At 49.3% G+C, this 14,648-nt stretch overlaps 1 protein-coding gene across 4 annotated transcripts in view; it reads left to right on the forward strand.

Moving 5' to 3' along the window:
• Positions 1-14,648, forward strand: part of ZDHHC3 (zDHHC palmitoyltransferase 3) — a 54,689-nt gene that overhangs the window by 16,329 nt on the left and 23,712 nt on the right. For all 4 annotated transcript variants that reach the window (XM_025989294.2, XM_025989306.2, XM_025989288.2 and 1 more), the window contains exons 2-3: positions 115-444; positions 13,496-13,620. In XM_025989294.2, the coding sequence (XP_025845079.1) occupies positions 139-444; positions 13,496-13,620 (431 nt within the window). In that variant the 5' untranslated portion in view covers positions 115-138. The remainder of the gene's footprint in view (positions 1-114; positions 445-13,495; positions 13,621-14,648) is intronic.

The raw sequence follows: 14,648 nt of genomic DNA on the forward strand, positions 1-14,648 counted from the left end.
CTGCAGGAAGTTCACACATAGAGACTCATGGCTCACTTTAGAAAGGTAATTTTGTCAAGCCTCCTTGATAACAAGACACCACCAATTTTCTGGGTCCTTTCTTCTTTCTTCCAGATGCCAGTATGGACAGAATAGCTTATGATGCTTATCCCCACCCACCACTTCCGAGACATTGAGCGGAAGCCAGAATACCTCCAGCCGGAGAAGTGTGTCCCACCACCCCACCCCAGTCCTGTGGGAACCATGTGGTTTATCCGCGACGGCTGTGGCATTGCCTGTGCCATTGTCACCTGGTTTCTGGTCCTCTATGCGGAATTTGTGGTCCTCTTTGTCATGCTGATTCCATCCCGAGACTATGTGTACAGCATCATCAACGGAATCGTGTTCAACCTGCTGGCCTTCTTGGCCCTGGCTTCTCACTGCCGGGCCATGCTGACGGACCCCGTGAGTATGTCTGGGCTCGTTTTAACCAGCCCACACTCTCCTCCTCTGGCCCTGGCATGGCCACAGCCTGCATGTTCCCCCAGACCTTGGGAGCGTGGAGAACAGGAGGGCCAGGGCTGGGGTGGGAAAAGGAACTCGCCTCCCTCCCCACCCCCCTACCCCTCCCGAGGAGACACTGTCTATCTTGGTTGAATGAGTCCATACATACATTGGTGTATATGTTAACAGAGCCTACTACAGGAAGAGTTTGGTCTGGGGGAAACCTAGCCTCTAGTTAGAAAGGCAGGGTCAGGCAACCATGGAGACGGGGGACAGATCATCAGAGTGGAAAGCATGCTGGGGGCTTGGGTCAGGGCAGGGCTTCCCAGTGGATACAGGACTGCAGCTAGGTGCTCTTGAAATTTAAGCCATATCCAATTCCAGGAACCTACACGGAAATGACCTTCACTTTGTTTGGGCGAGGCTCATCTTTTCCTGAAAAGCTGGACAAGCCTGTTTCAGGCGGCAGCAAGTGCCCTTTGGTGAATATCTGCGGGTAAAGCAGTGGCGTTCTAGCCAATGACTTAGCTAAATATACCAAGCTGTGCAAGTGGCTGTTGAATGTCGTGTACCCTGGCATTAAATCCTCCTTCCTGTTCATTATCTCGTATGGGAAAAGTGAGAGTGCATGATTCGATAAAGACCTCCTGCAGCTTGATTGTTTGAGTGCGTAGGACAAGTGTGTTTAAATTAAGAAAGGGGAAAGCTCTGCTGCTGGCATTGACACTGGCCACACAGCAAAACAGAGCCCCAGGGAAAGCCAGATAGAGACTCTGGGTCCTGGGCTAGGTTGCCTCCTCCAGGGCCTCCACTTCCACTGGTTCCAGCGGTGGATCATTAACCGCCCCAGGGAGAGCCCCTTTCCCGGCTCAGTCACACATCAGCAGCAAGTCCGGATAGCACCTCTTCTGCACGTGCTAGCACCATTGACAGGGTCATGGACCAGCTGGCACCTGAAGGATGTGCCGCATGGGTCTGCCCCACCATCTGAAAGTGGTGTTCCTGTGAAACCTTCCGTGAAATGGCATAAAGCAAGGAAGCAGTTACCATTTTGTAAAAGCAAACTTCCTCTTCTGATTTCTCTCAGTTGGCAAAAACAGGTACTAAGCAGGTCTTTCATAAAAAGCAAAGTGACAGGGATCCCTGGGTGGCTCAGCAGTTTAGCACCTGCCTTTGGCCCGGGGCATGATCCTGGGGACCTGGGATCCAGTCCCACATCGGGCTCCCTGCATGGAGCCTGCTCCTCCCTCTGCCTGTCTCTCTGTCTCTCTCTCTCTCATGAATGGATAAATAAAATCTTTTTTAAATTTTTGAAAATTTTGAAAAAAGCAAAGTGACAGAACACAAACTCAGGAAAGCAGTGGAGGGATCCCTGGGTGGCGCAGCGGTTTAGCGCCTACCTTTGGCCCAGGGCGCGATCCTGGAGACCCAGGATCGAATCCCATGTCGGGCTCCCGGTGCTTGGAGCCTGTTTCTCCCTCTGCCTGTGTCTCTGCCTCTCTCTCTCTCTCTCTCTCTGTGACTATCATAAATAAATAAATAAATAAATAAATAAATAAATAAATAAATAAAATAAAAAATAAAATAAAATAATAAAATAAAATAAAATAAAATAAAATAAAATAAAATAAAATAAATAAGGAAAGCAGTGGAAACCTGTACACGGTTACAGGCGAAGTGCCCTCTGCCCAGAGGAGACAGAGGAGGCTAGCCCCATGCGACAAAAGCCTTTGGCAGAGGAAAGCACGGGTTGCTGCGGAAAAACAAGGGGGACGCTAACCAGGCTAGACAATGATGGCTGCTGCGCCATCCAGAATTGGCGCCAGCCAATTCTTGCAAGAGAAGCGTAGAGTGGTAGGGCAGGAAGACACTGACGGTGTGCCAGGAAGAGGGCAGCGTGCACGAAGGCACAGGAATGCAGGCATGTGTCTCCTCGAGGCACCCAGGAGCCCTGTGGGACGGTGGGAACTTAGGAGGAGAGTGGGTTTGGGTTGGCGGTGTGGGCAGAGTGCCAACGTAGCAGAGGAGCAGTTGGATGACAAGGGGCCATGGAGAGCCCCTGGGGATTTTGAATAAAGAATGGCAAGATCTAGTTGTCATTTTATAGGAATCACCCTGGCAGCAAGGAGGAAGGGCCCTGGGGGCACTGATGAATGGGATAAAGTAAAGGATGTGCTCATTGAGTGCCTACTATGTGGGAGGTCCTTTCTGAACAATGGATACAGCCATGGTCAAGACAGACCAAAAATCCCCGCCTTCTTGGAGCTCACATCCTCATGTAGGAAGGGGGTCAGGCAGTGAAGACGTGAGCACAGAAGGTGAACACTGATGAGTGTTTTAAAGACAATGAAAGAGTGCAATCAGGATGATGTAGTGGTGATTTTGGGGGGGTGCAGAAGGCCTCTGAGTGGTGCATTCGAGCTGAGACCTAAATGGCATGTAGCTATGAGTCAGGCAAATGAAGCCCTGAGGGCAGAGCCTTCCAGGAAGAGGAGAGAGTAGGTGCAAAGGCCCACAGGGAGGCATGTGTTTGGTGTGTTTGAGGAAAGGACTAAAACCAGAGTGATGGCTGCGTGGTGAGTGAGGGCAAGAAGAGCTGGGAGATGTAAATAGGACCTCAGAAGCCAGATTGTGCAGGGCCCTAGGGGCCTCACAAGAACTTTGCTCTTTACTTTAATGCTGTGGGAAACCATCAGTGCCTTGTGCTTGTAATGGGGGGGTTCAAGGTGGGGCAGAGACCTGGGAGTACTAGAGGGATGACAGTGGCCCACACATGACATGGTTGGTGGTTTAGACCAAAGTGGGAGCAGAGAAACTGGATAGAAGTACTTTTTTTTTTTATGGTGAAAAAATTTATATTTAGATTTATAGCCGGCTGGACTCAGTTTAGATGATCCCAATTTTGTTGGCAACATCCAAAGCATCATAGTCAGGAGCCAGTCGAACATATGCTTTCTTCTCTCCATCAGGCCTGATCAAGGTGTTGACCTTGGCCACATCAATGTCATAGAGCTTCTTCACAGCCTGTTTGATCTGGTGCTTATTGGCCTTGACATCCACAATGAACACAAGTGTGTTGTTGTCTTCTATTTTCTTCATGGCTGACTCAGTAGTTAAGGGGAACTTGATGATGGCATAGTGATCAAGCTTGTTTCTCCTGGGGGCGCTCTTTCGAGGATATTTGGGCTGCCTTCGGAGACGCAGGGTCTTGGGTCTTCGGAATGTAGGTGAGGTGCGGATCTTCTTTTTTTTGTGACTGGGTACGCCTTTCAGCACCGCTTTCTTGGCTTTCAAAGCCTTTGCTTTGGCTTCGGCTTTGGGAGGGGCAGGGGCTTCCTTCTTCGCCTTCGGCGTCATCTTCGTGAAAGGGCAGAAGTACATTTTAAGCCACCAACTCTAAACCTAGCTGCACATGAGAACCCCTTAGAGAGCTATGAAGAAGTAGGAGTGCCTTGGCCCCACCCCCAGAGGTTCTGCTCTGATTGGTTTGGGATAGAGCCCTGGGTATCGGGGTGAAGAACCACTCTTCAGAAGGGTGGACAGAATGGAGAGGGACTAGAGAGTATGCCTTCCAGAGTGTTTAGCTGGAGCCACCAGGGGATTGCTGATGCCATTTATTAAATGGGAGAATCAAGGAGAACAGATTTTGGAGAAAAATCAAGGCTTCTGTTCTGGACAGGTGTGTCTATATCACATGTAAGCAGAAATGCCAGGTGGGCAGGAGATAGCCAGGTTTAGGGCTGGTGGAGGGTCAGGATCAGACAGCTTCAGGTGAGGTCACTGGTGTCTAGAAGGCACATGAGTCCGGGAACTGCATGTCGAGAGGAGGGCGGCAGGAGGGTTTTTGGCCTGGCATTCCAGCTGCTCTCACATGTATGCATCCTTTTATCCCAAATGACTCCTGTGGCCTCCTCTCTGGGGATCTCCTCAGGCTAGCCCCTTGCACTTGGATGCAGGAGCCAATGATTCTCATGGCTTCTACTCCCAAATGAGTAAGAACTATAGACCATACCCCACACGCCAGTCAGCTTCTCATCAGTGTTTTGCTGGTGGCCCCAAAGAAAACTGGGCCCCAAAACGTAACATCTACCATTAATAAGGGAAGCATTTCAAACATATCCCGAAGGCATGACCCACCTCAGGCTCTTCAGCCACCTGCCTTTCTCCTCTCTCCCTGCACATGACATGTCCTGCAAAATGCAGTGTGTCCAGAGGGATGGGAGGCCCTGGGGCAGCATAGGCAGCCTCTATCTCACACTGAAAATGCACCAATTAGGGGCTCCTTATTAACAATGCAGGGGGAGTGTGTTTTTAGAAAGGGGTCACTGCACGGCCCTAAGGAGCTCCTTAACAGGATTATAATGTTTTGTATCTTGGTCTTTCACGTTGCTTATATAGCTCTTCAGAAAAAAACTATCTCCACAGGTTATAAACAATGTATAACAATGTATGCATTGTTTATCATTTGAGTTTGTTAGTATTACTAGGTTATATTAAAAAAAAAAAAAAAGAATCTCTTAGTCTGCCCCAAACCATTATAGACCACTTCCAGTGTCGAAATTCTTACCTTGGTTGTACAATCAGAACAATTGCAACTGCCCGAAGCTTTCTGGACCAGTTAGTAGTCATCTCCTCCAACTGGTCCCATAGGAACCCCATTCCTCCTCTCGTTCCTGTCCCGTAGGAAACGGGTCCATGCAGAGCTCAAGCAGAAAAGGGAAGAGGGAAATCGCTCAAAAATGTGTGATGAGCCCTGTTGGAGGTGAAGCTCCCGTGGGAAGTGGTGTGAAAGAGATAGGCCTAGAAGGAGTGAGAAAGTGGCCAAAGGGGCCTCACTTGACCAGGGGCCTGGCCTAGAGGCAGCATGGCACGGGCAGCACCCAAGTCAGACCAGTATTTGGTCTTAGGCGCCCTCTCCTCACTCACTCTGACGGTGTGTGGTATCAAGGAGCTTTCTGTGTTCCTGAAACACTTCAGAGGTCTAGAGGGGCTCTGAGAGCCTGGAGGAGGCAGCCTCTTGAAAACAAACCAGACTTGGAGACTCTTATCTCGGTACATGTCTCCCTCCCCACCCCACCCCCAGCATCGCCATTTTTTCCTTTCCCTTTGCAGACACATTTTAATTCTTCATCCTGTGAGCTTTCTCAGGAATCCTGAAGGAGTCCCTTTAAAATTAGATCTGGTAGACACCTGGGTGGCTCAGTGGGTTAAGCGTCTGCCTTCGGCTCAGGTCATGATGCCAGAGTCCGGGGATCAAGACCCACATCAGGCCCCTTGTGTAGCAGGAAACTTCCTTCTCCCTCTCCCTCTGCCTGCTGCTCTCCTTGCTTGTGCTCTCTCTGTCAAATAAATAAGTAAAATCTTTTAAAAAATAAATAAATAAGAGAAAATTTGGATCTGGAACAATGTATGTCTCTTGGAAGCCTCTTAAGCTAAGAGGCATAGTTTGTCTCTTTTTGCCCTGGCTGCCAGGAATCTCAAAGCCAAGTGCTGCACAATTGCAATAATCTGTAAACCCTTCTGACCATATATTAACTAATCAATTAATAACCTCATGGTAAATGATCCCAAATCTGATATTTGACAGGAGGCATATAAATCAATTTAACCACATTGTTAAGGAAAAGAATTTACATCTGTCAGCCTGCTCCTCCCTCTTTTTGAGTCCCATCTTGTGAACACCTCACTATAAAGAGACTTCACTTGATGTCCTAGACCATTGGAGGCCACTGATTTCAGTTTCAGCTGCCAAAACTCATCCGTGTTCACTTGGTATTCCCTTCTGGAGCCTCTCTCGGTGACCTTATCGATTACACACCGTGTACAGAGTAGGTTAGCAAGTATTTGGGCCAGTAGCATGGCAGCATGACGGCAGTTCCACTGGGCCCTCTCACAGCATGCTGGGTAATAAGCCAGTGCTGGGTGCAGCCAGAAGTACTGACCCATTCCCCAGGTCAGGTCAGTTTCCTCGGGGGTCATTTGAGCAGGCTGCTACATTCTTCTTCATGCCAGGCAACTTCTCGTACCTGCTACTACAACTTAGAAACTCTGACTGAAAAATCCTTCTGGCTCCAGAGAGAGGAAAGTGACCCATTTGGGGATTACCTACCTCCCACCTTTTTGTGGAGGAGACAGGTGGCCTGTGATACAGGCCTGGGGCTAGTCTGTTCCTGGCAGAACTAATCGAGGGAGAGTTTCTGCCTGGACAGCAGGTGCACTCATGCCTCAATCCCAGGGCCCCTGAAACACTTTAAACAGGTTTCATCCTTGTTGCTTAAAATGCATGGGGATGTTGAGTCCTTAGACTTGTTGGTATTTCTCCGGAACCTTCTCTGGTGCTTTTCCATTGTGTCCTTTTTACACTGTTGTTATCCTAAGTACTTATTGAAACAGGCCTGTCTCAGTCTTAATGTTCATGTGCAGTTGTTGGCAGGATAATGATATTATAGCATCAAGGCAATTTTTTTTTAAGGCAATTTTAAAAAGCCTCTTCAAGTCACTTAACAGCAACATCTGGTAAATACTTAAGTTGCCTTCTGGTAGAGACAAGAGTTCTGGACTCAAACTGCCAGGGTCCGAATCCTGGTTCTGCTTCCTGTTAGCCATATAATCTTGGGACATTGCTTGATTTCTCTGCTTTAGTTACCTCATCTGTAAAATGGGGAACAGTAGAGTCTCCACCTCACAGGTTCATTGGTAGAATTAACTGAGAAAATACAGTAAAGCTCTTGGAATTGTGCCTGGCATAGGAGCACTCAATAAATGTCTTGTATCATCATTATCCTTCAGCTTGGGTTTATTGAATACATGCTCTGTGCCAGGCCCTGGGCAATGCAGGTTGAAAGACATTGTTGCTGTCCTCCAGAAATTTATAGCCATGTACTTAAATGATAGGTGTTCTAAGACAAATAAAAACAGGCCGGAGCAGCAAAAGCCAAGTGATGGCTTCTGCCTTGGGTGCCGCCTGGGGCCTGTGAGGAAGAAGGCAGAGGAGGTGATCCCTCTGAGTAGGTTTGGTTCCAGGGCAAGAGGGAAGCAGGTATCTGACAGGCTGGATGGACGTGCCGACGCAGGGTCCCTAGAAGCACAAGAGGAAGACTTGGAAAGCATAGTGCCTTTGGAAACTGCAGGTAGTCCACAGGGTGGGACTGCTGGCGGTGGGGTACCAGGGGGCACTGGATCAATGGTCCAGGCCTGGGTTGTGGTAGCCCTGTGTGGACGCTTGGATGCTCGGCCTTGTGAAGGCTCTGCAAAGCCTGTAAAGGCATCCAGACAGGGAGAATAATATGGCCGGATTCCGTTTTAGAAAGTTTACTCTGGGAAATAGTTAAGGAGGATGGGAAGAGGCAGGAGATGCTCTAACATCTGGGGGAGGTGAGGATGGGCCAGAATGAAGGCCATGATGGCAGCATGGAGGGGAGAACGTGGGATTTGAAGCACAGTTTAGAGCCAGTATGTGGGGTAGAGGGTTCAGAGTGCTGGGGATGACTGCCGGATTTCTACCCTGAATGCACAGTAAACAGATGAACCACAGGCCAGAGAAGGGAGAATGGGAGAATGGGAGGGGTGGACTGGGGCAAAAGGAACAGATTCAGTTCTAGCATGGTGAATTTGGGGGGCTGGTTTTCTTTGGCTTTAATGCCTCTTGAACAACCAGGTGGAGATGTCTACAGCTCGAAAAGAGGTCTGAGTTGGAGCTGCCAATTGAGCATCACCACTGGGTGTGACAGGGAGGACTGGCAGGGGTAGGGAGAAGCAGAATGAGGAGAGAGGACCAGTAGGGGGATCCCTGAGGAACCCTAGGGCCCAGGGTGGGCAGCACCCTAAGGGAGGGCAAGTGGCCCAGCCCCAGAGGCAGGAGGACACCCAGAGGGAGCAGAGCAGCCTCAGGAGAGAGTGACAGGAGGGACTGGTGGTCACAGGAGATTCGAGGGAGATGAGGGCATAGACTCAATCTTCTGGTTTGGTCACAGGAAGTTGTACAGTGACCTGGTGAGAGGTGTTCCTGGTGTGGACGTTGGGTGCCAGAGAGCAGTGAACTCTAGGGTAAGAGAGAGGTAGCAGAGACAGAAGTACACACAAACTTGAGAACCTTCGCTGCAAGGGAGAGCCTGGAGTGGGCACAACACAGGGAGAAGCTTTGAGGTAAAAGTCTGCAGCCCCTGAAGACCAGGATTAGCTGGGACCCTCATCCTCCAAGCTGGTGGCCTATCCTGGCAGCCTCAGTTTTTTCTGAAATAGGAAAGGAAGTGGGTAGAGGTCAAGGAAGGTACTGGAAGTTTGGGCTAACCCCTGAGGGGAATGGTTGATAGAAACGTATCACACCTCCCTGCTCCAGATTTAAACAGATGCCACTACAGGGCCAAATACATATTTTAGAAACATATGAGCATGACGGACCTATAAATTCTTCAGTGTTTTTAGCTTGCCAAGTGCACAGAGAAAAGACTGGAAAGATATACACCGAAATGTTAATTGTACAGATCCATGGGTGGTGAAATCAAAGGGTGGGTTTTCCTTTTCAATTTTCTCCTCTCTCTCTCTATTTTTTTAAATCATGAACAAGTATTATTGTGGAAATGAGAAAAAAATAATCGGTACGCTGTGGTCTCCCGGGCTGCAGTAGCATGGAAGCTTCAAGACATCCCTGTGAGATGCGTAAGAATGAGGAGTAGGCGGTTCTCAGTAACGCCAGTGTGACAACACTGGCAGAAATGTCTCAGCAGGCCTTCCGACTCCCTGCCGTCTGTCCAGAATTGTACAGAACAAAACTCCTTACCGTGAACTAATAACAGGAAATTCTGAAATCTGTGGAGATAAGCACAGAAGAGAATATTCTTTTTTAAAAAAAAGAAAGAAACAAGAAACCTCTGAGCCAGAGGCTTGGGAAGGGCCTGTGTCACAGGCTGGTCAGTCTCAGGGACTGGCCCGGCTGGTCTCTGGGTCTGCGAGGTGGACTCCCTAGGCAGATGCAGACTCGCTGGGAAGGAAATGAGCCTTTCCTGGGGTTTATGTACATGCGGTGCTGCTGGAGGGACAGACTTCTAAAAGGCTGCACTGTTAGGTTCCCCTCGTGGTCTGGAATAGCAGGTGATAATGAGGGTACCAAATGAGAGCTCCGATGCCCTTGGCAATATTGGGGTTCCCTCTTGTAGCCCTTTATGTGTGGCCTTCCCAGGTTCCAGCAAGCTCTGGTGGCTGGGACCTTAAAAACGGATGTAGAGGGTGAAAAACAACCGGGGCCTTCATTTAGGAAAAGTCAGCCCCATTGCTTTATCTCCTTGGGACAGTGGTGTTCCTCAGGGTTTTTCCTTTGTACGTGAGACAAGAGTGATGTCCAGTTGTGGCATTTCAAATTCTTACTGTTTCTTCAGTAACTCTTCGCATCCCAGAATTTCTCCTTTGTGAGAAGGGTTCTAACACCCAGTTTTCACCCCTTCTACCCTGGGACCCCCTCCCTTGGCCTGCTAGAAGCCATGACCCCCGCTCTAAGGAGACCAGGAATGCTCTGTCAGCCCTGAACTCCCCCTTTTACCCACCCTAGTAGACCACAGTCCCTCACCTCAGGCCCCTCCGGGACTTGGGCGTGTCCCAGCTTCTGTTATTCAGCCGTTACATCAGCTTCCCTGATGGTGGCATCTCGTGGCTACCCACCGATGAGTGTGGCCTGGTGTCGCCCAGACCTTGGATGGAGGGCGTGGAGCAGGCCCATCCCATAACATGATTTGACTCAGTGTTGGCCCAGTTCTTGATAGGGAGCCGGGCCATGCTGCTGGAAGCGCCCAGGCTGGCACACTCTGCTCCCTTCTTGCTTGTTCCACTTGCTTTCACTGCGCTTTTCACCCCGTGCTGGAAACCAATAAACCTTTTCCAGGCCAGGGGCTCTGGTGCTGAACAAGGTAGACCTAGTCATGGAGCTCCTGGTCCAATAATATGGAAGTTCTCAGCCTGCTGAGAGTTTTGTTTTGTTTTTTGTTTTTTGTTTTTTTTTAATGCAAGTATCTGGGCCCCACCACTGATGGTTCTTGCATGGTAGCAGCACCACATCAGAGTCTAGGCATCCGTAGCTTGTTAAAGCTGCTCTGTTGCCTCCAGCGCATGACCAAGGGTACAGCCTGGCTGTGGAGTCTGGGACGTCCGAGATCAGCGTCCTGGCAGCTTCAGTGTCTGGGGAGGGCTCACTTCCTAGTTCATAGATGGGCATTTTCTCGTTGTGTCCTCACATGGTAGAAAGGGTAAGGGAACTCTCTGAGGGCTTGTTGTAAGGTGCTAACCCCATAACCTAATCACCTCACAGAGGCCTCCACCTCTGAATACCACACACGGTGGGTTAGGACCTCAGCCTATGAATTTGGGGGAGACAAAACATTCAGTTTGCTGCACTGCCATGTGCTGAGCACTGTCTCTGTGGGGAGCATCATCTGAGCCCTTTCTAGGAGTTGTCTGCAACTATGTCTAGTTTAATCCTCACAGTGATGCTGAGAACTGGATAAAATGGGTCCTGGCTCACCGGTTAGGGAACTAAGTAAGGTACAGAGAGGCAACTTTTCATTGGGCACTCCATTTACCAACGTAGACCCCAGGGGCTCCTGGGTGGCTCAACCAATTAAGCATCTGCCTTTGGCATGGGTCATGATCCCAGGGGGGGTCCTAGGATCCAGCCCTACATCAGGCTCCCCACTTGGTGGGGCATCTGCTTCTCCGTCTCTGCCTGCTTGTTCTCTCTCTCTTTCTCTCTCTCAAATAAATGAAATCTTTTTAAAAAGACCAAAAAACCAAAACCCCACAAATGTAGAACCCAGATTTAAAGCAGGGCCAGCCAACTTTCAAGCCAGCCTCTTAGCCCTTACTGCTATGCCACTGACCATTCTTCTCTCCTGTTTCTTGGGCCCATATTCCCAACCACCTTCCTGAATGCCTTCTCCTGGGGGTCCCCCAGGCGCTTCAGACTTCCCATATCCAATAGTGAGCCTATCAGCTCTTCCCCAGACCTTGCTTCTCCTGTGCTCTTAAGTGGTGAAAGATGCTGCCATTGACCAGCTGCTCTACGTGGAGCTTGTTCATCTCCTCCCGTCTCATACCCTCTCTACTACCACAGGATAAATCTGGTTCCCTACAGCTTTAGTTTAGATCTGAATTTCCTCCCCACTTCTCCTTCAGCCTCATTAGCTGATTGTTTGCTTACTGGGCCATCGGCAGTAACCTCCTCACTGGTCTTTGGCTTCTCTTCTCTCCCACTTCTGATCTGACCCACACATACAGGCAACTGAGTTCTCATCCTAAAGATGTTACCTGATGGCTCTGGGTGGCCTATGAAGAAAAATCCTGTCCCAGCCTTTAGGCATTTTCTCTCAAACTGGCCCCTGCCCTTCTATCCAGCGTTTCTGCTGACACTGCATACCCTGGGCTCCGCCATGCTGGTTTTCTCACCGTGCCCCAGATGTCCTGTGCTCACTCTCACTTTTATGTCTCTACCTATGCCCCTCTCCTGGCCAGAATCACTTTTCTCTCTCAGGTCCACCTGGCAAACCTCGTGCATGCCTCAGGACCACCTGTAAACCTCACCTCTTCAGGGGCACCACACTGAGCATGGAGCCTACTTTAAAAACACAAAAACAACCCTAACCTCTTAAAACTTCTCTGGTTCCCCTGGCTAGTTGGCAGTGGCTCTTCTGTGCTCCTGCAACAGAATTGTCTTCTAGAATTGTTGTTAGCCTCCAAAAGACCAGGAGCCTCCTGAGACAGAGACCTCGTTTGGTTCCTGAATCCATAGCAGTGTGCACCAGAGCACAAGCTAAGGACCCAGTAGGCGCCTGCTGAAGATCAATTATTGGGACCTGGCTTAGGCCTGAGCATGGCCTGTTTTCCTTCTGCTCAGACGGGCACACAGCCCCAGTAGACTCTGGTGGCACTTTGGGTCTGCCACCCAAAGGTGTTGACAGCTAAAACAAATCACAAAGTATCCACAAGCATAAGAAAAGGATGGGATAGCAAGTTGGAGTTCTAGTCGAGAGGCAAGTCAAATCTGAGGGCAGCAGCTTCCAGTCACTTGTGGGGTTTTTTTGTTTGTTTGTTTGTTTGTTTTTTAAGATTTTCTTTATTTATTCATTAGAGACGCAGAGAGAGAGAGGCAAAGACGTAGGCAGAGGAAGAAGCAGGATCCTTGAGGGGAGCCTGATGCACGACTCGATCCCAGGACCCTAGGATCACGACCTGAGCCAAAGGCAGATGTTCAACCACTGAGCCACCCGGTGTCCCTCCCAGTTGCTTTTGGATTTATGAGAACCGAGTATAGATTACCAATGCTTCATAACAATAGGATTGGTTAAAAAAAAAAAAAAAACGTAAATAAAACTCGATTCTAAACAGTAGCCAATAACATTGAGAGCTGCAAAGTTTGACCTGGGAAAACTGAACTGTTGGGTGTGATGCCTGCCAAAAAACAATTGGAAAAGGCCAAAGCTATTACTGGGAAATTTTAATGCAAACCAAAAAGTAATCTGTGAGTCAAATCCTCACTGTAGTATTTACATAGGAAAGAATGGACTCAATGAAAACTATTTGACTAGCTAGCAAATCATCAGGAACATGGGGTGCCTGGGTGGCTCAGTTGACTAAGCATCTGCCATCAGCTCAGGTCGTGATCCCAGGGTCCTGGGATCAAGCCCTGAGTCGGGCTCCCCAACTCATCAGGGAGCCTGCTTCTCCTTCTGCCCCTACCCCCACTCATGCTCTCTCCCTGTCTTTCTCTCAGTCTCTCAAATAAATAATCTTCTACAAAATCATCAGGAACAATGTAACTGTCCACTTCAGAAAAATCATTTACTTTCTTCAGGAAAATTCTGTCATTAAGTGTCCATCAGTATTGGCATAATTCAGAACACATACGTTGTTGGGGTGAAAATGTCCTGTCCATGTGTACAGTTACTGCTTCCAAGTGACCATCTCTACTGCAGTGTCAGAACTGCTGGAACTCCTTGCCCCGCCCTGACACCTTTCTTCTTTCTGACAGGGGGCGGTACCCAAAGGAAATGCCACTAAAGAATTCATCGAGAGTTTACAGCTGAAGCCTGGACAGGTGGTGTACAAGTGTCCCAAATGCTGCAGCATCAAGCCCGACCGAGCCCACCACTGCAGGTACACATGGGTCCCCACTCCTCATCGCCCCCTACATGCACCCCCAGCTTGCTTCCTCCCTTCCCTCACCTCTCACATGCTCCCGCACCTGCTTCTCACTCGGGTGCCATCAGCAACAGGACTTCTGAATGTCCCCTGTTCTGGGCACGGAGTGGCCGCTGTGACTATCCCCCCACCCCGACCCCCGGGGAGCTCACTTAGATTGGAGAGGGCATTTGGTTTGGGCTCAGGACACCTGTCCTAAGACTTGAATGTCCCACACCTGACAAAGGACCCTGCCAGGCCCTTGACTGTCTCCGGCTCTTTTTCCATATCTATAAAATTAAGGGAGTTCCTGCTCTTTCTGCCTCACAGTTTTATTACTTTAGGTCACAAGAGACAGAGCTTTGGAAAAATCGTTCAGAGTGTTTAGTACTTGACCCATTTAAGAGGTGGGCCCTATTCCCTTAACTTTCAGAGGGAAATGAAAGAGCTGTGCCTGAATGAAGATGTTTCTTTAAAACAAAACTGGAGGTTGTGACAGTTGTAGAGTCCCGCCAAAAAAAGCCATTTCCTCATCTCATCTGTGGTGGTTTTTCCCTTTTCTTCATTGTTTTGAGTCTTCTCAACAAGAAGACATCTAGCTAAAAACTGCATTTTATTACAAGGGAATTTTAAACACTACATTACAGAAAGACAAACATGTTACTTGGTCCTTCTCTCAGGCTGGTGGGGGGAGTGGGTAGTAGGAGGAGCTCACAGCTAGTGAGTACCACAGACAGACTTGGGGCCCAGTGTGTGCGCTCCTTTCCAGGGCTCTTCCCACTAGAACTCCAGTTTGGGGGTGACTTGTGTGGCCTGATGTAATTGTATGTATGTCTTGCTATCAGAGAGAGAGAGAGAAAGGTGGTGACCCCCTGAACTAGTTGGCCCCTAGTGAGAGTGAGGGCTGAGCAGCTTGGACAGAGCCTGTGCTGATTGCTGTCTCCCATGAGGTGTCCAGCAGTTTGGAGAAGCGGAGTTTCTTTGCACAGAGCCCACCATGGGGT

Source organism: Vulpes vulpes, chromosome 9 (genome assembly GCF_048418805.1).
Source record: "Vulpes vulpes isolate BD-2025 chromosome 9, VulVul3, whole genome shotgun sequence".
Lineage (NCBI taxonomy): Eukaryota > Metazoa > Chordata > Mammalia > Carnivora > Canidae > Vulpes > Vulpes vulpes.